At 43.2% G+C, this 24,726-nt stretch overlaps 1 protein-coding gene across 2 annotated transcripts in view; it reads left to right on the top strand.

Moving 5' to 3' along the window:
• Positions 1-24,726, top strand: part of sdk1a (sidekick cell adhesion molecule 1a) — a 242,219-nt gene that overhangs the window by 67,764 nt on the left and 149,729 nt on the right. For both annotated transcript variants that reach the window (XM_042086167.1, XM_042086168.1), the window contains 3 exons: positions 13,790-13,949; positions 18,699-18,805; positions 19,540-19,687. In XM_042086167.1, coding sequence (XP_041942101.1) covers positions 13,790-13,949; positions 18,699-18,805; positions 19,540-19,687 — 415 coding nt within the window. The remainder of the gene's footprint in view (positions 1-13,789; positions 13,950-18,698; positions 18,806-19,539; positions 19,688-24,726) is intronic.

Here is a 24,726-nt window from a genome sequence, read left to right on the forward strand (position 1 = left end):
CCTCTTACTTGTGCTTTGCCACCCTCTGTCCATCTTTTTTCCTTTTTCTTTTTTTTTTTACTCCCTCCTTCTCTCCTCCCTGCCCTCCTCCCTCTTTCCCGCTGTCCCATTGCGTTTGCCAGTCACCTACACGCACACTGGCAGGTGTGGAGCCCTCCCCCCTTCACACACACACACACACACACATATATAGACACACAAAAGGAGTCATTAACAGTATCTCTGCATGTACACTCTGATTGGAAGTCACCTCCAGTGAGATGGAGAGGTGCATCCAGTATGGCGCGTTGCCCCCCGAGCCCCCCATCCATAACCCACTGGGCTGCCATGCTGCTCTCTGTCTCTGCTGCTGATGCTGCACACATGCTCAGCTGTGCTTTACTCTACCAAGCCAACTGGAGCTCTTGACAAGGCAGAGAAGTTTTTCTACTTTCTCCCTCCAGTCTCTTGTTTAGGATAGACTCTTTTTGATTTTAGTGCCCTCCCTCGTTTGTTTTTGTTTTGCTTTGCTTTTTTGCCTAAGACTGCACTGGGCAGGAAGCAGTGAGCAAGGACAAACTGTTCAGATCAATTATTTGGCGGCAGCCTGTCCTCCTGGACATGGATATTTAACCGGGCCGAGTCTGTGTCCACTCACATCACACACTGCAGCCAGACACTGGCTCAGGCACATGACCAAATGACCACAGCACACATTTTTAAAACAGTAGTACAAGGACATTAATGCAGTACTGTTACAGGCCAAACAGTACAGAATATAGTACTCTTGTTAAGTATTAATCATTTGAAAATGGGGACAGTAAAGTTGCCTTCACACTGGGTCCGTTTAACTGGACCGTACCCGAGTGCGATTACTTCCCCCCTAGCCCTGACGCAGCTGGTCTCCGTTCACATTACATTTTTGTTTGCGGACCCGGGTCCGTTTATGTCATATACTGTACACTATATACTTCTATTTACCAATATCGCTTGGTAACGTCGCAAAAAACACAGTTTATTTCCTGGTTTTGAAACAGATACTAACTGCACCCGAGTTCTAAGGAACCTTACCCCAGACCCCTGTTTTCTAGCAGACCAGGGTCCGCACCCGGCTTCGGTAGACTGCGTTCACCAAACAGTCTATTGTGAATGCCCCTTCTCCTCTCCTCTCCTTTCCTCTCTTCTCCTCTCCACTCCTCCCCTCCTCTCTTCTCCTCTCCACTCCTCCCCTCCTCTCCTCTCCTCTCCTCTCCACTCCTCCCCTCCTCTCCTCTCCTCTCCTCTCCTCTCCACTGCTCATCTCCCCCTCCTCCCATATTTCCTATTTCTCCTCTCCCTCCTGCCGGCCTGCCTTGTCTGTCTGGCTGGTGGTAGCTGTCCCATGGTGGCGGTGCAGCCGGGCCAGCAACACCTCCTGAATGATTTAGAGCCTGACCCTCGCAGCTGTTCGTCACCGCTGACACAGGTGGAGCGCCTCTCCCAGAGCATGCAGGCAATCTGTGAACTGCTGTTTGCCGTGGATTTACCGTCCCGGGTGCCGGCGTCGGGAGAGCAGGAAGAGAAAGAGCAGCTTCGCATCTCCACTCTGCCCAGACCAGCTCAGCCTGCGTCGGCCGACCGGCTGGCTAATGGGGATGGGGAGAGGGGCCTTGTGTGGTTGCTGTAAGTCCTCCACGTCCCTCCACAGCCTTCCTCTACAGCTCGGAGTTGACCGGGGGCCAAGTGACAGCTGCTGGCGGTCAGCCTTTAGCAATCGGTGGTAGCACAGTGTTTGCTACCAAACTGTGCAGTTTTCTGAACCAGGGTGTTTGAGCACAAACATGGCAGCACTGAGGTGAAATGCTGCTATCTGAGGTGAAGTGCTGTTCATTTTTTTAACTCAAGGTGGCAATCATCATGGTGCCTCTCAAATGAGCCTAAACAAGCATCTCTATCCTCTGCTTTTTTGGTAGTTTTCTCCTTAAGATTATTATTCATGGGAACACAGATATTATCTGATAAATGCACTGAAGTCCTGTTTGTTTTGGGAACCCATCTTGTGTGTTATGTTTTCTTAAATGCATTTTCAGTAGCATAACAACATTCTGTTTAAATGTGTCCCTGGGTGTGGGGGTTAATGAATCCGTTCATCTCATTTCACTTGTGTTTCATTTGCATTAAAGTGATATTGACAGAAACTTCTGTCTTTAAATATCACAGAGGTGTCAATGTGAAAACTAGTCATATGGTGGTATCAATTTATTCCCTTGACTACTTTTAGTCATTTTTAAACATGAATGCTAACATTGTTTTGTTATTCCATTTCTCTTATTATTTCACAACACGTTTCCTATCTATGTCGGAAATCAGACCAGACACCTTTGTTTTTGTGCATATTTCATGCCAGGATATTTTTGTCTTTATTAATTTAAGAAGGCTTATGTTGGTAGACCCTCAATAGAGAGCTGCATCCCCCCAGTTATGATATACTGTAGGAAAAATACATTTTGTTTCAGTCAAGGTGATTCTTTTTTATTCAAAGTCTGCTGTGTTTCTCTGTCCCCATTTTTCCAGTTTCAAAAAGAATTGTGCAGGAAGCAGAGAGAGCAGGCTGCTTGGCGTATGTTGATTGACAGTGCGGAGTGGGAAACAGAGATTCTCCCACCTCAGACGTGTCCCATAGCCTCTCAGACAGATAACCTTTTCCTTCACGCCACGCCACGCCACGGAGGAGCGGTCAAATCAGCTGGGTCAACACGTTGTAGGGTGTCTGTCTGCTCCGATGGCATTGATGCGTTAGAAGGTGACCCCAGCAATAGGGTGAACTAAAGTGACTGTGCGAGAGAGAGAGCCAAGCAGAAAAGAGATGAGGCTGAGTTTGAAATCACCATCGTAAATCATCATGTGAGCTAGATATTATTGTAAGCAGTAGCAGCTGGCTCATGTATGTCTCATGAGTTTTGTCTTATATTTATGCCATACGTGATGATCAGATGAAGAAGCATTTGAGTTCTTTTGTGTGCTTCCTTAAGCTCAGCGTACAATTTCATAAAGTGGCATAATATGCAGCCAAGTTGCCATTATCAGTCATACATTTACAGATATGGCAGGCAGACAGATATAAGAGGAGGTTAAGAAAAAAAGCTCAAATGAATTTCTGAATTTTAGATAGAATATATCACTCTGAATACATCTCCCTTATTCCCTGGGTATTTGAAAAGACGTCGTCGTCCGAGGCAATTTCCTCGCAATGTTCCAAGATCCTGTGGAACAAATAGGCCTGGATTTGTGAAAGAATGAGATATGAGCCCATCCTCCTCCTCCTCCTCTCTTTTTCTTAATATGTCTGCTTTTCCATTTCTTCATGTCCCCTGCAGTTTCATTTTGCGACACACAGCCTTCGTGTTGTAATGCTGTTTTCCTCCGACGATTGAGTGACCATCTGACTGACACACACACACACACACACACACACACGACACAAACACACCAGAGGGAGCAGCCTCTGTGAAGGTGTTGTCTCTCTTTGGTCAGTCAGATTATGGTCTCGGTCTCAATGCTGCTGCAGGCTACAGAGAGGTGTGGCCATCGCTGTATGCCCGCAACCATTTGAAGTACAGTCATTACCCAACCGCAGGTTCACAGGAGTTGCTCCTCTAGCTCAAAGGCAAAGGTGCACAGCTGCAATCCTTCCTTGCTGTTTTTCTGTGCTGCTGACTTCTATGCATTACTCTCTTTCTCTCTCTCTCTCTCTCTCTCTCTCTCTCTCTCTCTCTCTACCTTTCTAATATTTTCCCTTTTACATTCCCCAAACTCTGACTCACCATCATATGTGAGCCTTCATCTATGCTCTTCTCTTTCTCTCTCTCTCTCTCTCTCTCTCTGTCTCTCTACCGTCTTATTTCTTTCTCTGACAAACACACACCACACAAACACAAGCACACGCTCTCTCTCACCCGGTGTGCACAGCACTCATTGTTAGTCTGTCATCTGAAAGAACTTTCTGAAGTTGTGTGTTCCCCCGAGAGGGATGGAGAAACCTCTCTCCTGCTGCTGCTGCGGCGGCGGTGGCACAGGCACCATGTGCTGCCGTCAGCTTAGCAGCCCAGATCCCTTTTAATGCTCCAAATTCCAGTTGACTTTTTCCTCCTGCCACGCATTGTCTAAGTGGATGGATTTACCCAGGGCAATTTATGGAGCACCCACCACCCATCTACTCAGCAGGATATTAACTCAAGCCAGTCAGCCTCAGCCAATGTCTCAGTGGTCTTATTACTGCTGCTTGACAGCACAGAACCTGAATGGAGATCTTTCTTAGAGCCAGAAAAATCCAAAATTCATTATTAGGAGAGGAGCTATTCAAATCATTAGATACCTATGCCACAACCCCAAATCCTACCCTCCCCTGCCTTCAAATCATTAAATGCTTTTTAACTGTGCAATAAGGTTTGGGCAGCTTACTTTATGTGTACTATTTTCCTCAGGTAGATTGATTTATTGCATGCAATGTTTTTTTTCCACCAGGCCCTTCACAAAATGAGTCTATGCTGAACAGCGCTGTTTCTTGCAGGAAAGAAAAACCTATGCATATATTTTCTCTTGTTTTCGACAGCAGTCCTCATTCTCACCTTCAAGCAACATAAATTTGAACGCTCTTTTGCATGCAGTCATAAATACAGTCTCTGGGCCATCGGAGAACATTAGTGCGGCGTCGCTCGGCAAAATGCGGGGGAGAGTATTGGCTCAGTTACCTCTTTGTCAAAAGTGATGGGCTCTCTCTCTCTCTCACTCACTCAACTGAGCGGGCGACACGCATTAAGAAACTCCTTCACTGGCATCCCTGTTGCAGACAAGTGCATATCCATAACTAAATAACCTTCACCTTCTGTCAGTGTGGCACACGGACCCCCTCTGTGTGATCGGCCGCATAATGGCCTCAGCTGAAAGTACACGAGTCCGAATCGCTCCCCCCGCTGGTGATTGATGGGCGCTTAATTCAGTTTTACTGCCCTCTAATGATTCTTTTAAAGGATGAAATGGGCTGGGACAGCCCTGGAGGAGTGGCGGGAGGCTGCTCGCTACGTTCTTAAGTAATGAAAGCGTCCATTTCATTGTATAACCGATGTCCATGCCCTGTTCAGATGATCCACGGGGCATAAAAGTACTCTGTCAGACACCTTCTTATAATCACTTGTAATTTAGTCCCTGAAATCCTCTCTCTGAGGATGGTTTCTGTACACTGTGGCAGGTATAGAGAGATATGAGTTATGGATGGTGGCGATGAGCTGCCAGTCACTGCGTGACAGGAGGACTACTGCACATCCTGTAGAGAGCTGCACTCGCAGCTCTTTAAACATGTCCCAGTAATACCTACCCTTCAAGTTACAAACAGTACAGAGCTTCCCAATTATGCAAACGTATTTCAAACCTAGAAGGTAAGTACAGGGTGAAGGTGTCTCTGATATAGCAGCAGGTCACAACAGACTTCTGTCAGCTTTGTTATTCACCACATTGCTCATCTGTCGTCGTGAGGCCAGTAGGGATAAGAAACTTGCTATGAAGCACTAGCCAATATCAAATGGTATTCAGAACAGATTTGTCTTGCTTTCACTGTGTTAATAACAACAGAAGTGGGTCTCCTTTGTGTCTGAGACACTGAATAATCTTGCATAGTATCTTGAATATTTTTGTTCCCTGAAGCCAAGGCCAAATTAGGGTTATTTTATGTTATGATGGCTTTCAGTAGATGTGGAGGTATTTATTGACATTCACTGAACACACAATGTTATTCGTCGGAATAATGTAATGTTATGTACATTAGGATTGATTTGATGGTATCCATTTATCATCCATTGGTCATATTGTCATAACATTTCGAAATGTACATCAACCCAAAGTCAGTTCTATCTGTCTGTTTGTTTTGACAGGCAATCTTACTGAAATTACATTTATATGTGCATCACAGCAAAAGATTGAATAATTATTGCATATCTGATGTTAAACTACAATTGAGGAGTTTAGGTGTACCTTATACTCGTGTTGGAGCTACATGTATTCCGTGCTGGCAAAGGCCCTGCAATTGTACGAATTGTGATTCACTTCCTCTAAGCTGCTCAAGTGTAACCCAAATAATTACAGCCCTGCTCTTGAGAAACCAACTGCCTGTGAGCCCATGCAGTGAGTTACGGGTGCCCTTGAGTAAGGCAGCCTCTCTAGGCTGGCCACACCTCAGGGTCTGCCTCTGTCCATCTTGAATGCTACTTAAGTGGGTGTCTCCATCCGCTGGGTCTAGAGAAGAGAAGACAGGGTTGATTGCCCCCTGTCTCGGCTGTCAAGAGGATGTCAAGGGAAGAAATGATGATTCTCTGCCATCAGGTTTTCACAACACCCACCCATATGGTACCTCCCCTACTCAGCATGCAGACCATCGCATAAGATGGAGCTAGATTAAGGTTCTCCTCATCTATGCTTCGTGAGAGGAAAAAAACAAGTCTCATAATGAAGCAGCATTTAGGGAATTCTGTAGAATTGCAGTTGTTTTGGAAGAGTACAGCAATTACAAGGAAATTCTAATTCTGGGTTGGCCTGACCTGCTGAATGTCACTTTTGTGAAATAGTTGCATAGTTTTTGTGTGTTTCAGTGAATGCTCTTTGTTCATATGGGTATCACACAACTGATCAATACCATAATTGTTTTTTTTTTTTCAATAAATAATTACACAGTTACTCTCAACATCAGTAAAATCTGTTGAAAAAGTGACAAAATAAATGACATTCTCCCACTCAGATGCAAGGGTTTGTTTAATTGGTTAGATTACATCAATTCATTCATGCCACTGCAAATATCAAACAGCTACGAGGTGTTTTATGTTTTGTATCAGAACTACAGAAACTGCAACCGTAAGCCACTTGGGGTTCAATAGGCACAATAGACAAACTCAAGTAGTAGTAGTGTAGATGGATGAAAGCTACCAGCTAGCAGCTGAGTAGCACTATCCAATAGCTCAGTGACACCGACAATAGTGATTACAAGAGATTCAAGGCTGTAGAGGATTATGAGAGGAGACTTTCTGGCAGATAGCTTAAAATTGAGCATTGAGCAGTGTTTTTTTAACACTTAACTACAATAACACCCTTCACAACCTTGGATTGAAAAAAAGCATGCAATCAATTTAAAAACAAGTTGCTCCGTTTGAGGAAGGGGGGTGGGGGGGGTATTTGTCTGTCCCTCCTGGCAATTCAGTCCTGGATTAGGGTCATTTCCTCCTTTTTATATGCTCTGGCTGCAGTGCATTGAGCTCCCTTGTGACTTTTGTTGTGCAGTGTGACATGGGAGCTCCTCGCATGCACCGCCGCCCAGCCTGTTTGATGGACTGCAAAAAATGCCACCACCAATCCGGCTTTTTTAAATTGTGTTCTCCTCATGTTTGGATGAGGTATCATAACTTGTCACTCCAGTTGAAAGTCCCGCCTGCATCTTTGATTCATAGTGTGAGCCCACTAAACACTAACACACTTAGTTTTGCCCTCGGATTGTTAGTGTTAGAGTGTGTCTCTGTGTGTGTGTGTGTTTGTGTGTGTGGGCTGTATACTGCCAGACTGACTGACAGATAAAAAGCAGGCTACTGCTCACCGGAGTCCTTTTAGAGGTAATTGAGTTACAGTAAGAGTCAAAAAGCACACCCACATTTTTTATAGATTACAGGGAAGATATCATCACAGGAAAGCTCATCCTCTGTCTGTCCTTACCACATCTTGTAACACAGTCTTGGTTCTGACCTGATTTCTTTAGGTTTGTTGATGTAGATAATCTTCCATTTTGCTATGTGCATATCTGCTTTGAGTATGAGCTACATCAGTAGGCAGAATTAAATGTTCTTTTTTTCCCCAGACATATTTACCTACATACATTTACCTTTACATATGCCTACAGGAAATAGAATGTGACCTGGCTGATTAAACAGGTTTACAGCATCAGGGATCAGTCTGGCTAGCGTGCCTTTTTGGTAGCGGCTTGTGGCTGATTTCCGCCATAGTTTTCTAGCAATAGTTTGTAATGGGATGTAAAGGGGGAGTGATGGAAGCCAGCTAATGACAAAGGAGGAAAGGGGCCGGTTTTATCAGAGGAGCCCATCAGGGCCGGGAACATCCACTTTGAGACTGCAACATCTCCTGTCGGAACATTTCATCTTCAATAATAATCCTAACAAATTGAATTTCCAACCCCTCCTTCACCCACCTGTTTTGGTGTACTAACAAGTCTAGCATTCTGAGTGGTGGCACAGCCAATGACTTTTAAGAAGCAAAGGAAGGGAGTCAAAGGAGAGGAAGTTTGGATGCAGACGAGACTGTTGTCTGCATTGGGCCATGTGGTGGCAGTGGTGGGGGGAGACAAATGGAAAGTGAAGGCTTCATTGAGCGCACCTGGCAGAGGAGGAGAGGTGGACGAGACAGGCAGCGCCTGTGCGATACCTGTCTAACAGACATCTGCCCGTGCTGCTCGGGGACCACCGGCAGATGGGAAGGGTCTCTCTGAAGTCGGAAGGATTTCGCGAGGAGGAGGGCGTAGTTGCGATTCTCGTTGGAGGACAAAACACCATAATTGAGGAGGACGTGTTGAGACACACAGGTCTGGCATCTCAAGAGATGCCAAGGCCTAGTCTCAAATGTAGTTACACTGGGACAGGAAAAAGTCAGATTTATACTTTGACGAGGTTGTATGAAAGAAATTGATATTCCTTGCCATTTTCAGTTTGGTAATTCTATATAGGCCTACATAATGCACAATCGTTTTTTCAAAGTACACTTCACCAGGGCTTCAAACTAGATTTTTTCATTCGGTTCGTTCCGAGCAGAATCATTATTTTAATGTTTCCGGTTTTGCGTTCTACCTTAAAATTACTGTTCCTACTAGGGATGTAACGAATTGGCTAAAAATCGATAGGCATCAATACACACTACAACCGGTTGAGGAAAAAATTAATCGCGGTGCAAACGTTGTCCAAAATTATAGCTCTTTCATTGTAGAGCTATGTGCAACTTTACCAAAGACAAAGAGTAGCCTATAGAAATAGGCTACCTTACACAGCTTGCCTTGCCTCTCTCTCTTTCTCTCTCTCTCTCTCTCTCTCAATGAACACACCCTTTCACCATCATGTAAGCAAGGATTCTTTGCTATTAAATCCGGCTAGCATGATTAGCACGCTGCTCAAATGTGTTCATAACTGTTGCATTCAGTTGACTGCTAAATTGTTATCATCTAAAGGTAGACTATTACTTTGAAACGTAAAAACACACATGGGGAAACTGAACAATCTAACCAGTAGAGACTGATGAGCTAGCCTACTTTCTTTACAATATTTTTTTTAGGCTTCAACTAGTGCTGCTGACAGCTGAAGACAGAAAGAGGTAGAAAGAGCTGTTGGATTTTAATGTAGCTTAATAGTAACATAACCTAGGCTATAATATGTGCATAATGAATAAATAATCAGAAATACAGTACATTTTCTTTTTATATCAGTAGTTTAAATAATAATAATAATAATAATAATAATAATATAATAATATCATAGGCTACATAGCCCAAAAAATGCTAATCGAACGCATACAAAATGATGGTGTAGTCATAGAGTTCCAGTATTTCTCCAAAAATTCATTTGTAACCATTTCTCCCTCAACAGGAGATGTCAACGTGTGGGGTTGTGCTGGGTTTTACAATGGCATTGAACGCAATTCAGCCAATCATAATTTAGGATCGGAACTATCTGTTTTAGAATTACGCAACAAGCCCCAAGAGGCCATACTAGGTTCCAGTGATTTTTGAACCGCTATAGGGCGTTGTTAGACACGACGCAACAAGTAGTGTAATGATTTATTCATAGATATCATTCTTCTGCCAGAAATATATTACTAGTGTAACTTAAAGGTGCTCTTAGCGATGCCACACGTTTTTTTAGGCTGACACATTTTATGTCACTTACTACAAACATCACCTAACCAACCGCTAGCTGTCTGTGCCCTGAATACACTAAAAAAACATAAAAAAACGTGATCTCTGTGGACAGCCCAGGCTCCAAAAACGGCAACAAATAATAATAAGCTTTATTTGTATAGCACCTTTCATACACAGAATGCAGCTCAAAGTGCTTTACATTTGAAGCATGTAACAAAAACAACCTGGGCAAACCTAGCCCATAAAAACATAACAAAGTGTTCCGCAAATCACAGATGAGATGCACGTTTAGGAGAAGTGATGTTACCTAGCATCGCTTAGAGCACCTTTAATATCAGAGAAAGATTATTATTATTTTCATTATACCAGTACACACCTTGTCCCTTGAAATCATCAGGAAGAATATGTTATGAGCCTGAGCAGCGGCCTCAGATTTTGAACTTTCTGGAGTTTTTACATTTTGTGTACACTTGATTTGATCAGCTGGAAAGGAGTATATCAGTGGCCTTGTTGGCATTCAAGATTGCACTCATACCTGAATATCAAAGTGAATAAGTCAATGGAGCAGGAGATGCAGACATGTGAATCTGTTCATCCCTCTGTTTCAGCCTGCACACCAGAGTTTCTCATCTTAAGACAGTAAGGTATTGAGCACAAGATCCATTTTTTATGCTTTGCTAAAATTAGTGACATTGCTGCTCTCCATATCCCTGACAATTCTTACATTGTATCCAAGATGGGTTTTTTTTTATCTAAACCTCATGTTTTGCTCTTGAAAAACACAGTGAGTCCCATCTGTAAGAGAACATAGATTAAAAGTAGTACAACAGACCATAAAACATTGCCTTAAAATTTATGAAAAGTTACTTCAGAGCACATTTCTTTTCTGTAGAGAGAGTGGGATTTCAGAGCAGGGAAATTAAATTAAAAATGCATTCCCCTCCAGATCTTCACACCATCAAAGTGGAATGAAAAGAACAATGTGAGAACACTTGAATCAAGTTGTCAAAGCACAGAAAAGAAGTATGTCTTATGAAATGTGCATTGATATTGAAGCATTGCTTGAAAAGCATGTTTAGACAAGGTGGACCGTGCTTAATATTGTTCCGGCTCACTCTGATCAGTCAGAGTTATGGACTCTTGTCAGCAAGGACACCAGTCCTTGGTTCACTGTCTCTGAACAGTGAGTCCCTGAACTTTGACATCTGGGAATAATAAATTATACTGAAAAGAAACTTTCCTTCCACATCCAGTGTTCGGAGTGGCACTGGACTGACCGCCAGATACAGGAAGTGTGTCCAACAGACACTGTTGTTTGTTTATACATGCATAACCTGCCCCAGTGTTCATAGTACATGTGATGTTTGATAGAAAATGGCTTAGGCGTACAGTACATGTGTGTTTTGGAAGTTACAGTTTAACTTTCAACCTCTGACTCTGGATCTCACTTGCTTTGACAAACACTCAAATCAGTATACTATGGACTTTAATGTCAACTAGAGGAGGCATGCTGTCTAAGCTCTATTTTTTCCTTGAGAAAAGACATTGGAAGAAGGAAAGAATGTTTAAGGCTTATTGCCCTCTCTAGGATGGCGACAACCCCAGAGGAATAGCCGTCATTTAGCTCCTCTCACGCGTTTGAGATGAAGCAATGAGAGGCTAAGTCTTTCCCTTTAAGTCTTTCCCTTTTAAGCATACTTTATGCAGCAGCTCTCTCTGTGGTGGATCAGTAAAACAGTAGATGTTTATCACCACAAGGTTTTCTCTACAAAAGCCTCACAGAGGTGTTTAGTATGAATTCAGATGTCTGACTCGGTCATATTATCATAACTGCTTTCCAGAGAGAGATGTTCTCTGTTCAGACCCAAATGCCAAAAATGTATCTTTCAATGCCATGCAGGCGTTTTATTATAGCCTTTTGGCTTCTGGCACACTGAACTGATGTGCAGCATTTTTAATAGCCAAGAAGTGACATCCGAGTTTCTCTCCGTTTGGCATGCAACAGAGACCTTGCCTTAGGGCTGACCTCAACAAAGCTAGCAAATCAACAGAAACATATTGAGTACATTTCCTGTATTATTTCTGGTCCCAGAGGCACAAGGAGAGCAGCTCCAATGCTTATTTTCAATATATTTGTTTTTGTAAAAAAATATATATATATATATATATATATATATATATTTTTTTTTTTTAATAAAACTGGGTTTCAACAAAATGTCTTTAGGTTATTGATATTATTTGGGGAAGGAAGTGTAATTAATACAGGGTTTGCCCTGCCTGCCCCTCCTGAGTCCAATCATCTTTTAAAATGTGAAGTATTTAATATGCTGATATTCGGAGGAAGGACTCCTTGCTATCTAAACCTCAATGGATTTCAGAATTCTCTACAGTTTTTTTAACACAATTCTAATTTTAACTACTCTTTGAAGTACTAAATTATTCCAACAGCAACAAAACTTTTCTCTTCTGTCTTTTAGAAAGACTCTATCTGTCTGTCTCTGCAAGTCTTTTAAGCAAAACCATGAAATGAATTCATCCATTGTTACTTGTCCATTGAGACTAACATGGCATGTTGAAACTAACCATGGCTCTCTTGATGGCAAAATTGGAAGAGAAAGATTGGATATGTTTAGTAGGAAACTGTCCTATCATATCATGAGAGCTGAACGCACTGAAATGAATCTCTTCAAAAGAGTGGGCTGCATTCTCATGATGATCTCATGGAGATCTCACTAAGGCCTCACCACCACCACCCCAGCCATCGGTGTGGATTAATGGCTTCAGTTATGATGGCTCAATAAAAGTCATAACCCTAGTCTCCCACATACCACCCCCCATCTCCATTCACACACATTTATATTCAGAGTCATATACAGTCGCAACAGCAGTGGGTGTTTTTCAGCACAGTTGATCAGAGTGTTATTTCAGGGGTGGCTAGGCGATTGAGTGAGAGGACAATGTGGCTTTGCTATGGAGACACAGTACATTTTTTAACCATCTCCGCAGTTGGAGGTTGTTAACCCCATATCCCACTGATTCTTTCTCCCGTGGGCTTTCATTTAGTTCAGTCTTAGGGCTAAGAAAAGACAGTGGTGGACGACGTAGGATGGAGCACTTGCTGGCTTTTCTTCAGCCACATATCCTGTTCCCCGCTCTGACAGGTTGTTTACCGAGCTCACAGCAATACTTTACAATGACCTTTTTATGACTGTTCCCGCCTGTCAACTCTTGAATGAGGTCTGCTGATAGTAAATACAGCTATTTTAACATTCAATTTTTCAATTATTCATGAGCACCTCTCACATGAAGGCAGGCATGCTCACTCTGCATAACAGGACAAATGTGACACGGACATGTGATTTTTGGCAGAGGAGACCGTTGATGGACGTTTGTTGGAGTGCTGCTATGGGAGTGCCCCTCTGTCTGTCCTCCTCTGTGCTGTTGTTGCTCGACTGGTGGGTGGGTGAAGGAGGGTCCGTAATGAACCAGCTGCCACTGCTACATTCCAGTTCATACCAGAGATGTGTTCTGCCGATTTCGGCTAGTAAACGCCCCCTCCCCTACTTTTGTGTCCCAGCCATCTGGACCTGCTAATTAGCATGATTCTTGAGGCAGGCGGTACAATTAATGAGTAGAATTAGCCAGCTCATTGCTTAGGTGTAGCAGGAAGTACTGCTCTTGGTCATTGTGCTACCAATGACAAGGTCATGGACTTGACTCAAACGGGAGTACAAATGCTGATTTAATGTCTTCATTATTGCCGGTGGTGCTTGTTGGTGAAGGAAGAAAGCAGAATAATTGGGGCAAAAAACAACTGGTGAAGTTTAACTTGTGTGAACCTGATTTCTGACCTCCGGCGTTTGTACTGTTTGCTTTTAGGTGATGTGGCTCCGTACTTCAAAACGGAGCCTGGACCCCCAGAGATCCATCTGGAGGGTAATCGTCTGGTGCTGACGTGCTTGGCTGAAGGGAGCTGGCCGCTGGAGTTCAAATGGATGCTCAACAACACAGACATCACCTCCTTCACACATGCGTATAAGTAAGCATTGCCTTCTTTTTCTAACTCCATAACACTTACTTGCCTATTCCCATTTGTACCTTGTGGGATGTTGGTTACTTATGTATTTTGTTCTTCTTTCTCTTGCCAAATGTCCATGTAGTCAAGTCAAGTCATTTTATTTGTTTAGCACATTTAAACGAACGACAGTTGACCCAAAGTGCTTTAGAGGTTCGAGCAGGGAAGGCAGAAACAATATGCCTTGAAGATAGCCATGAGCTTTTGAATTCTGCCACTTGCATGATGAATGAATGATGATTGCATGAATGTAAGAAAACAGTATTGGAGGGTTTTTCCCTCTTGACAGCACATGAAAATGACTTTAAATTACTTGAACATTGCTTCCAAGAAAAACTCTTATGAGCGTGTCAATCACGAGCACAAGTTGTCAAGGTGATTCTGGCTACTTATATACTACAACCCCAAAAAAGAAAAAGTTGGGACGTTGTGTAAAATGTGAATAAAAACAGAATGTAATAATCTGCAAATCTCTTAAACTCATATTTAGTTGCAAAAAGAACACAGACAACATATCAAATGTTGACTATTTCATGGAAAATATATGTTAATTTTGAATTTGATACCAGCAACATGTTTCAAAAAAAGTTGGGACGGGGGTAACAAAATACTGGAAAAGTTGTGTAATGATAAAGAAAACAAAAGGAAGAATGTTTCACAACTAATTACAGTAACTGGCAACACGATTGGGTATGAAAAAGAGCATCCAGGAGAGGCAGGGTCTCTTAGAAGTAAATGTAGGGGTATTCATCACTCTGTGTAAACCTGTGTGAATAAATGATGAAACAATGTCATTTTAATGCTTCTTAACATGAAATTATGACATATTTAGGAAATTCATCATCTACAGGACATAATAGTATTAAAACATTCAGAGAATCCAGGGAAATCTTTGCAAACAAGGGAAATAGCTGAAAAACAAATTGAATGGCCGTGGTCTTTTGGACCTCAGATACTTGGACCTCAGGAACTGCATCAACACCAGACCTGTTTCCAGACCTGTCATTGTACAGTATGGGCTTGGAAAAACCTCTGATAACCATTGTCTATGTGCCCAGTTTGATACTCAATTCAAAAACTGCAGCCAAAATTGTAACAGCTAAAATTTTATTGAGACATGATACAGAAAATACCACCCTCTTATCTGGGCCTGAGCCTGTTTTAAATGGACTGAGGTAACGTGGAAAAAGGTCCTGTGGTTAGACCAATCAAAGTTTGCCATTCTTTTTGGAAATCAGGGACTCATCTGGGCTAAAGAGGAGAGGGCCTATCCAAGTATCCAACCTATCCAACTTGTTTTAGTGCTCAGTTCGAAACCCAACATCTATGACAGTGTGGAGGAGCATTAATGCCTACAGCATGAACATCTTGCACATTTGGCAAAGCACAATCAATTCTGAATGATGTGTACAGGTTTTGAGCAACATATACTGCCATCCAGGCAATGTCTTTTCCAGGGACGACCTTGAATATTTCAGGAAATACAGATATTTAAATAGTATTTCTCCATAGAGGAAGAGTCCAGGTGCTAAGATGGCCTGTCTGCAGTCCAGATTTGTCAAATTTGGTGCATAATGGAATGAAAAGCATGACTAAGAATCAGGGTTGAGTCAGATTACTTTGAAATGTAATCCATTACTGACTACAAATTACATGGTAATTTTTGTAATCAGTAACGTAATCAGTTGGATTACCAAAAACATGTAACGTAATCTGATTACTTTAGGATTACTTCAATAAATATGCCCATTAAGTAAAAGACGCCACCACAGAATTGATAAAAGAATTCTCATTCTATTTTTCTCCACTCTTCTCCAAACATGCACAACTCAGCTTAACCTTTATAAGAGCACACCTGGACAAAGAATTTAGCTTTCGCTGGATTTTTTTGACCCAGGGACATGGCCTGAGATTGGCATAAAAAAGGGAAGCATTAAACCCAAATGACACCATGTCCATTTCAATTGTGGGGGTGAGAAAATTTTTATTTTGGGATGTTTTTCAACCAGGGGCACCTGGTGACTTCGTCAAAGTAAACAGTAACACTAAAACAAAAGGCTACATTAAGATTAGGAGGAAAAGATCAGGCAGTGTGTCGAGAGACCTGCCCCAATAGTATGTAAGTTAGTAAGTAAGTATATCTTTTGATCCCGTGAGGGACATTTGGTCTCTGCATTTATCCCAATCCGTGAATTAGTGAAGTCGAACCGGCAAGCCCAAAGGCCAAAGCCCTAACCAGTAGGCCATGGCTGCCCCAAAATGCAGCATTTGAACATTAAACCACACAATGATCCAAAACATACAGCCAAACAAAGCAGGAAATGGTTAACAGAGAACAATTTCAATATTTTAGAGCGGACCTCAATCCGTCAAAAAAGTGAGCACAAGGCCAAAGTGATGGCAAATAATCGTTCCTGCCTCAAAACCCAGATTGCTGCTGATACAATGTAATCATAGCCTGGGTTTTCCCATGCTGCCTTACGCGCACGATTTTATTCATGCTGCTAGGCAGCCTGGATTCCATGGAGCAAATTTTCGCCTCAGTTAGGGGACCAATCACAAAACGGAGGGAGGGCAGCAAGACGATGACGACACACCGAAGCCGTTATGAGCTACATACAGACACATTTGATAGACATTCGTAGCGCCCAATAAACGGCTCTGGGCATTCGTAAACCACGTTTCAAATACGAGCAAATGAATGTCTAGTTCCCAGACCCCATGTCAATGAGATGAGGTCTGACGTTAGCCAGGCTAATGTAATCAGGTAATCCCCAACAATGTAACTGTAATCTGATTACACAATATTTTTATTGTAATCTGGGCTGATTATAGTTACTTGATTTTTGTAATCTGATTACGTAATCCAGATTACATGTAATCCGTTACTACCCAACCCTGCTAAGAATACCCCATACTGTTGTGTAACTGAAATCCTATATCGGGGAGTAATTGGACAACATTTTATTCTCAAAACTGTAGCAAATGGTCTCCTCAGTTCCTAAACATTTACAGAATTGTGTTAAATGAAGACGTGAAGCAGCACAGTGGTACAGTATGTGCATGTGGTGTAATTATCTGATAACTCTTCTCAATTTGCTTACTATATGTATCTTGTCAACAGTACAAGAAGCATGCATGCCCTCATCCAATAATCGGATATCCTTAGTACAAGAAACACTCCACCTTACAAATATATATTTTTCTCCAGCCAGAGGGGAAAAAGAGTAATTGGAATTTTTCTCCCCCTCCTCTCCTCTCATCCTCCATTTGCAGAGCATTTGTATGGGCGCAGAGCATTTTGTCCTTCTATGGAATTCATTCCCTCTAATTGGTATTGCTTTTTCAATTATCTTTCATCATCTAAGCCACCGCCTCCCAGCAGCAGCAGCAGCAGCAGTGCTATTGCTATTGACTCTCTCCCAGGAGTATCTGAGTGGGGAGGTAGTGTCTGAGATGCAGACAGGCTCTCTGACATTTCAGAGACATGGGGCGTGTGTGTGTGTGTGTGTGTGTGTGTGTGTGTGTGTGTGTGTGTGTGCGCGGGTGCGTGTGTGTGTGCGCGGGTGTGTGTGTTTGTGTGCGCGGGTGCATGTGTGTGTGTGTGTGTGTGTGTGCGCGGGTGCGTGTGTGTGTGCGCGTGCGTGCGTGTGTGTGTGTGTGTGTGTGTGTGTGTGTGTGTGTGTGTGTGTGTGTGTGTGTGTGTGTGTGTGCGCGGGTGCGTGTGTGTGTGAGCGGGTGCGTGTGTGTGCGTGTACAGTATGTGCGTGTGTGTGTGTGTGTCTGGAGACTGGAGAAGTGTGACACGACACATTAGCTGGCAGGGGGGCTTCAGCCGTTCATTGCTGGGAGTGACACTCCCAGCAAAACCCGGGACACTTTGTAGCTTCCCCCTTTCAAATATTAGCAGAGCCGCGAGAGGCCACGTTGGACGTGCTCAAAGATGTGTCATCGTAAACGAGTGCCGGATGGTATTCATGTGCACCCTAATGGCCATTTAATGGTTTGCTCACTCTATTGTGTAGGCCTGACAAAAACAAAAAAAACAGGAAGATGTGGGCTTTTCCCAGAATTGAAGAGGCTCGTCTTTCAGAGCATTTGAGTGGCAAAATCTTTCAAAACTCAATGCATTTATTAGCCAGTTTTTCACCCCAGACATGTTATTACTGCAAGCAATCACTCATTTGACCCACCCCACAGCCTCACCCATCCACTCACACAATAACAAACACTTATTGACACCCATGCATGCAAATATGCCCCCAACACACAGGCACAAAGACATATAAAGAAATACAAACAAACAGACACACTGACTCATATCCACATATGAAATATATTGAAGAAAAATTGAATTGAATTGAATGACATGTAATGGTTCAAGAGGTGTAATTTCTTGAATTTCCCATTGGGGATCAATAAAGTATCTATCTATCTATCTATCTATCTATCTATCTATCTATCTCTCACTATCTATCTATCTATCTCTATCTATCTATCTATATATCTCTCACTCTATCTATCTATCTATCTATCTATCTCTCTCTATCTATCTATCTATCTCTCTCTCTCTATCTATCTATCTCTCTATCTCTCTATCTATCTCTTTTGGGTGTTACTGCCCCCCCCCCCCCCGTCTTTCTCTTTTTCTTTCCCTCTATCTCTTTCTCACTTTCTGCTGTTCTGTTCTGTTTTGTCTCTCCTGTTCCACAGGTACACCATCCCCTCCCTGCAGCGCTCAGACCGGGGCTTCTACCAGTGCGTGGTGAGGAACAGGATGGGCGCGCTGCTCCAGAAGAGGGCTGAGATGCAGGTGGCATGTGAGTGACCTCCAGGCCCAGCGCCCCCCTGGCAAGCCCTCATGTTTCAGTGTGAACTCCTCAGCAGCACAATAGAAACAGGCACATCATCTCGCGTCTGAATGGGCTTTCCTCTGACATCATCTAGCACACACTGATATCTTACATCTCTTATGTTGTGTATCAATATTTTACCAAGACTCCCTTTTCTGTCTCTCGATATCCTTTCTCTCAGTATCTGGAGAAATGAGGCTTTTTCACACACTTACTGTAGAAACCATGTGAAAACATATTAAGTTGTTTTTTTCTCACAGATTTATTGTGGATATGTTTCAGGTGCAGTCCTGTTGTTGACAGCTGTTCTCTCTGAATTGTCAGGAAATCATATGTTGCTTTGAGGAGTGAACATAGTTTTCTGTTTGATTCTCACCTATCTTTGTGATTTCAGGCATGCATTTGAAAGCTGTAGGAAGATGTGTGCGCCTGTTTCAGCTCTATTCACACGTGCCCCTTCTTCAGATTACTTTTCTGACAGCAGCTGTGAAGTGTCAGTTGTAGGGAAACTGTATCTAGGGAGCAGAGCAGAAACAGTTCAGAAATGGAAAGTCTTTTTGTGACTTTCTTTGAGGGGCGGTGGTGGTGGTGGGGAGGGGGGGTGTTGGGCACAACATCTGTTCTCATCACTTTCCATTGTAGCTCCAGCTCCTCCAGTTAACCTCAGCTTATCCTTTTCTCTGTCTCCCTCCCTCACCCAGACATGGGCAGCTTCACCGAGGCCGATCAGAGGAAGACGGTGACCCAGGGCCGCGCCGCCGTGCTGAACTCCCCAGCGGTCAGCGGCTACCCGCGGCCTCAGGTGACGTGGTTCAGGGACGGCTACAAGATCATCCCCAGCAGCCGAGTGTAAGTGGACTTTAATGGCCTACCTCATTCGTTTTTTAAAGAGGCTCTCAGCCAAGATCCAACCAACCTTTCATTAGGAAGAGTTCCGCAGGGCCAGGGCCCCACCGGTCCACGCCTTCAGTCCAGGCCGGCACAGCCCGTGAACTGGGTAATTACCTCAGATGCTTCTCCCTCAATCCCCTGGGCGTCCATTTACAAGTGCCCCCCCAGAGCAGGGCAGAGAGGAGCAGAGCAGAGCAGCAGTGTGAAATGGAGGCTGTTTGGAAGGAGGAGGAGGAGGAAGAGGAGGAGGAAGAGGAGACACTTCAGCCAGTGACACAGATGAGACAGGGCGCATAGTGCAGGCCACTGGGGTGTTGGTTCCCCCTCAAAAAACTCCCCTTTTTCTTTTTTCTTCTTTTTTTCTTTTTTCTCTCCATCTTCTCCCTCTTTTTCTTGTCCTCCTCTTTTTCTTGTCCTCCTCTGCCTTGTTAGCGATGTGCAATTAATGTCTGTTCCCAGGCCGTTCTTTAATCTTGCCATGGTTGTTCTTCATTGCCTTTTTTCTAATTAGCAGCTCACCCAGGCAGAGACAGACGACGCGTGATCCTCTCCCCCCCCCCCCCCACCCCACCCCCCCACTATTATCACTGGAGTGTCTCTCATTCCAGCCGCTTCTAGATCAGGGGCCCTCTCTCTGCTTCTCTCTGCTGCCTTGCCATACTTAATGACTCACCTTTCCAACTGCCTCGACAAATGGGCGACAGTTTGAAAATGGCATTTGATTTCATCACCGGGCCGTAATTGAAAAGTAACTGGGATACCCGAGGTAAATTTAGAAATGGATAAAATAGCTTGGCATTAATGATGAGCTTTCTTTGCCTGTCCTATCAGTGCAGGCCGCTCTGTCATTGGTCCAGTCCTTTCATGTAGGTCTTGATTAGCAGAATGGGGGTGGTGGGGGCAATATCCCATGTGACTAAATCAGGATTCTTCTTAAGGAACAGTATGGCTGGTGATGGATTTGGGGAATGGTGCTCTCTGGCTGGGAGGGATGCATTTCCTATAACCCACTGTGTAGATAGGCTCTGTGCTCCGGCTAGCTGGTAATAGTATCAGTGCAAAGTGCTCAATAATCTCTGAAGCTCTTCCCTCTCACTGCTTAAACAAAATTAAGGGAAAAGTGTTCATTTTCTAAATAGAAATAAGTCAAGTGTAGGGAAAGTGCAGATTGTCTTCTCCATAATACTGTTTTTCTCGATTGCTTTTACCTGCTTAAGTAAACTGGAACCCACTTGGTCTTCATGACTACTTTCTTTGCACAGCAGAAGTCATCTCTTGCGAATGTGTTCACACATTTTCATTGGGTTCACACATTTCTCACACCCTTTTGCAAAACAGTTAACACAGGTGTCATTCAAAAGCCCCAAAATTAGCATTTTTGCTATGTCTGTTCCATCAGAAAAAAACTGTGAAAAGACAAAATGTACTGAATAAAAAAATAATTTATTCATTCCTCCCAAGATGTAACTGTCATTGACATGTAAGACATACAGCAAAACACTATAGCAAGATACTGTACATTTCCTTGAACTACAACTTTCATCGAAATAAACCTACAGTAAAGACCTTTTGTACGGTTTTCTCCACCAAATAGGCAATACAATACTTTGTCAAATGTGCATTAGATCCATACTTGCAAATAGCAACACAGAACAGACATCTCTTATGTATAATGAATGATTGCTGATTGAAGAATTGTGGAAAGGAGTTTCACACAGGTGTATCAGAGATTCAGACTTATGCTAAGATGTTTTCCTTTTGTTTAGCATGGGAAAACCAATAGAGTTTAGGGCTTTTGAATGACACCTGTGTTAACTGTTTTGCAAAAGTGTGTGAGAAATGTGTGAACCCAATGAAAATGTGTGAACACATTCGCAAGAGATTACTTCTGCTGTGCAAAGAATGTATGAAGATCAAGTGGGTTCCAGTTTACTTAAGCAGGTAAAAGCAATCGAGAAAAACTGTATTTTTTTTATTCAGTACATTTTGTCTTTTCACAGTTTTTTTTTGATACCAGAAAAATGAGAAAGTAATGGAACAGACATAGCAAAAATGCTCATTTTGAGAACTAGATTTTGCATTTTGTTGTCAAGTGTGTAATGATTGATTACAGTAAAGAGTGTTTTTGAATTGGCAACAAGTTGTACTGTAGTGTTTGAGGGCAAGATTTGCTTTTGCTGCATGTTTTAAGTGTTTTGAGAGAGTAACAGCCTTTTGCAAGCAAAATGTGTCATTTTCTCCAGAGTGCTTTTGTTCAGACACGGGTGTTAATTGTTTTGAGAACACAGGTATTGTTTTGAGAACACAGGTATCAAAACGATCGAGAAAAACTGTAAGTGTCTTCACTGTCCTTGTGTGGTGTAAGTGTATAAGTCAGTGGTATTAGAGCAATGGTCTGGTAAGTGAGCGACTGACCGATAGTCGTGCTTAAGGCGCCCTGGCTGGAAGCCAGCCCTGTAATTGCAGCGCTGCTCGGCACTGCCAGAGCTTTGACAGAATATTGCATCATGATGAAAAGCAGGGTGCATACATCGCATCAGTACTCTGCCTCTGACAGCATTAGGCAGTACACATACGCCATAGGAGGAGGCGAGTGAGGGTGCAGGCACCAGCCTGGAACACACGCAAACGCCCGAAGAGAAAATGGCTGCCCACCCTGGGCCGATCTGGGAGGGCTGATGAGTTTAGCGCTGGCACCAGGCGTGGCGCCCCGACCCTGTTTGGAGTAAAAGCTGCGCCCAGGGACCCCGTCCCTGGCACATGTCTGCCCATGCAGTCCTCAGGCCCAGCAGAGAACAGCAGACTGCACAGGGCTAATATGAAGCAATCATGTCTGCAGCCAAGCCCATTACTATGCTATTGAATGTGATGTCACTTTCTTAATTGTTCTGTGGCTGTGGCAGAAGCAGTGCAATCAGCTTAGCTGTGTAAACTGGCACAGCACACCACTTTGAAAACAATCCCCTGGACAGTTTGATTTTTATTTTTGGTTGGGTGGGGGGGGGGGGGGGGGGGGGGGTCTTCACAAGCAGTCGACCATCACTGTAATTAAATAAACAGCTTTGTGCAGGATCAGAGTTTATTTGTGTGGGAGGATGCATCAAGCAACAATATTCATGTATGAGAGTTCAAATATTGTTTTGATGGTTTGTTTTATTTTGAGAGTGTCATGATCGCATTATGTATCTGTGACTAAAAAGGTTTTGGAAGAGAGCTTTGAGAGATTAAACTATAGGATTGATTCTGTGTATTCTGTGTAGAACGTAGTAATTTACTAATTAAAACAAGAGGTGTATTATTCTTTAAGATTGTAGACATACCCTGGTATGAAAAGCTCATGGCAATATGTTTCTGCTGATGACACAGTTGATTTCAGAATCTTTTCATTTCTTCCAGCCTTCCTCCCCCTTCTGACAAAATCCATCACCAAAGTCATCATTTACTGAGTGCTAAAAGCATGGATCGATACCAAGCTAAAATTGCAAGATTTTGTTATTGACTCATGGAATTGATTATCTTTGAATGGCCTTCTTGTGTGTATGACACACGCAAAGTAATTAGCGAAAGACTGGCCGAGGGGTTGGCATCATCACTCACTCACTTCCTCGTTTCACTCAAGCACCAAGCTCTATTCCAGTCCACCTTAGGCAAAACTGTTCATGGGTTTTACACAGCCTCACAGAAGCCAGGCCCACTGCGGACCCGGCCCCAACCTGGGCCTGAATCGGGAAGGTTCATGAACTCGATTTGCATCATGACATATGCTGGTCCAGTAATTCCTCCCTCGGGGGCTCTTGCAAGGACATAATTAGTGTGTGGCCGCAGATCCTCGTCTGATTCCAGGGGATATAATAATGATCGGTCCCAGACACGTTCATTTGCTGTTGCTTGTTTCACCGACAGCACATTATTCTAATGGATGAGGCACTTCATCTGATGTAGTGTGGATTTAATGTAAGCATAATGTCTGATGATCGATGCTCTACCTCATCCATAAAGAATATTGGTTCATTCAGATGTCAATTACCTTAGACACGTTGTGGGCTGTCACTTAGGTAGGTGTTCAGCTCGAAATGGAAGTCTCGTTTTGAAAGCATTTCTCATATGTTTCTCAACTCCACCTTGGTGAAGTACTAAGAAGGGTTGTCACTGGCTTAACCAGGTTAGAGGTGTAGCTGCTCATATCAAAAGAGAATGTAACTTTTAAAACCCTAGACACTCAATCCAATGTTTTTTTAGAAACTGTTGGTTATTTCTAAAGTAACCTGGAATAGCCAGTCACTCTGTAGTGCAGTCCTTTTGTGGTTGTTTTGCTGCTATTGGTTTGTTTTCGGGACCACACAATACCACACCATAGAATATTCTTTGAGTGACACAAGCTAAGTGGAAAATGTTATAACAATGCTCCCATTCTATAATTATTGTTTTATCTCATTTCCTTCAATTTATTCATCAAATATTGCATCACAGATGGAATTCATTTTAGAAGAGGTCTTTCTGACATAAGCCTAAATAGCCAAATTTTAATATTCAATATTTGAATAAGTCTGGTTAAACTTTAATGATTGATAGTTTCTGATTACTTCTTGAACACCGCAATCCCCACCACCTTCAACTACGCCTGTTCCTTCTGCTGAAAATTGAAGTGCCTCTTTTGGTCTGCCAATGTAGCGTGAAATAGGCGGCTGTGTGGATCATTGGCCTGGCTGGCGGCACACTGCAAGGCCATTCCCAGCGCACTGCCTCGCCATGCCTGGCACTCATTGTGCCCACGCCCAGCTCTCCCCACCGGGTCCATTTTGTTCCCAGTACCCACCCTGCTGTTGAGGGCTTCCGTGTCCTTTGTGGCCAGCACAGCAGCATGATGTGATAGGCTTTGTGTGTAGAGGTGAATTCTGTCTTACTTAAAAGAGAGAGGGGGGTAGAGGAGGGAGGGGGACAGAGAAAGAGAGAGAGAGAGAGAGAGAGGGAGAGCGAGAGAGAGAGAGAGGACATCG

Source organism: Alosa sapidissima, chromosome 3 (assembly GCF_018492685.1).
Source record: "Alosa sapidissima isolate fAloSap1 chromosome 3, fAloSap1.pri, whole genome shotgun sequence".
NCBI classification, from domain to species: domain Eukaryota; kingdom Metazoa; phylum Chordata; class Actinopteri; order Clupeiformes; family Clupeidae; genus Alosa; species Alosa sapidissima.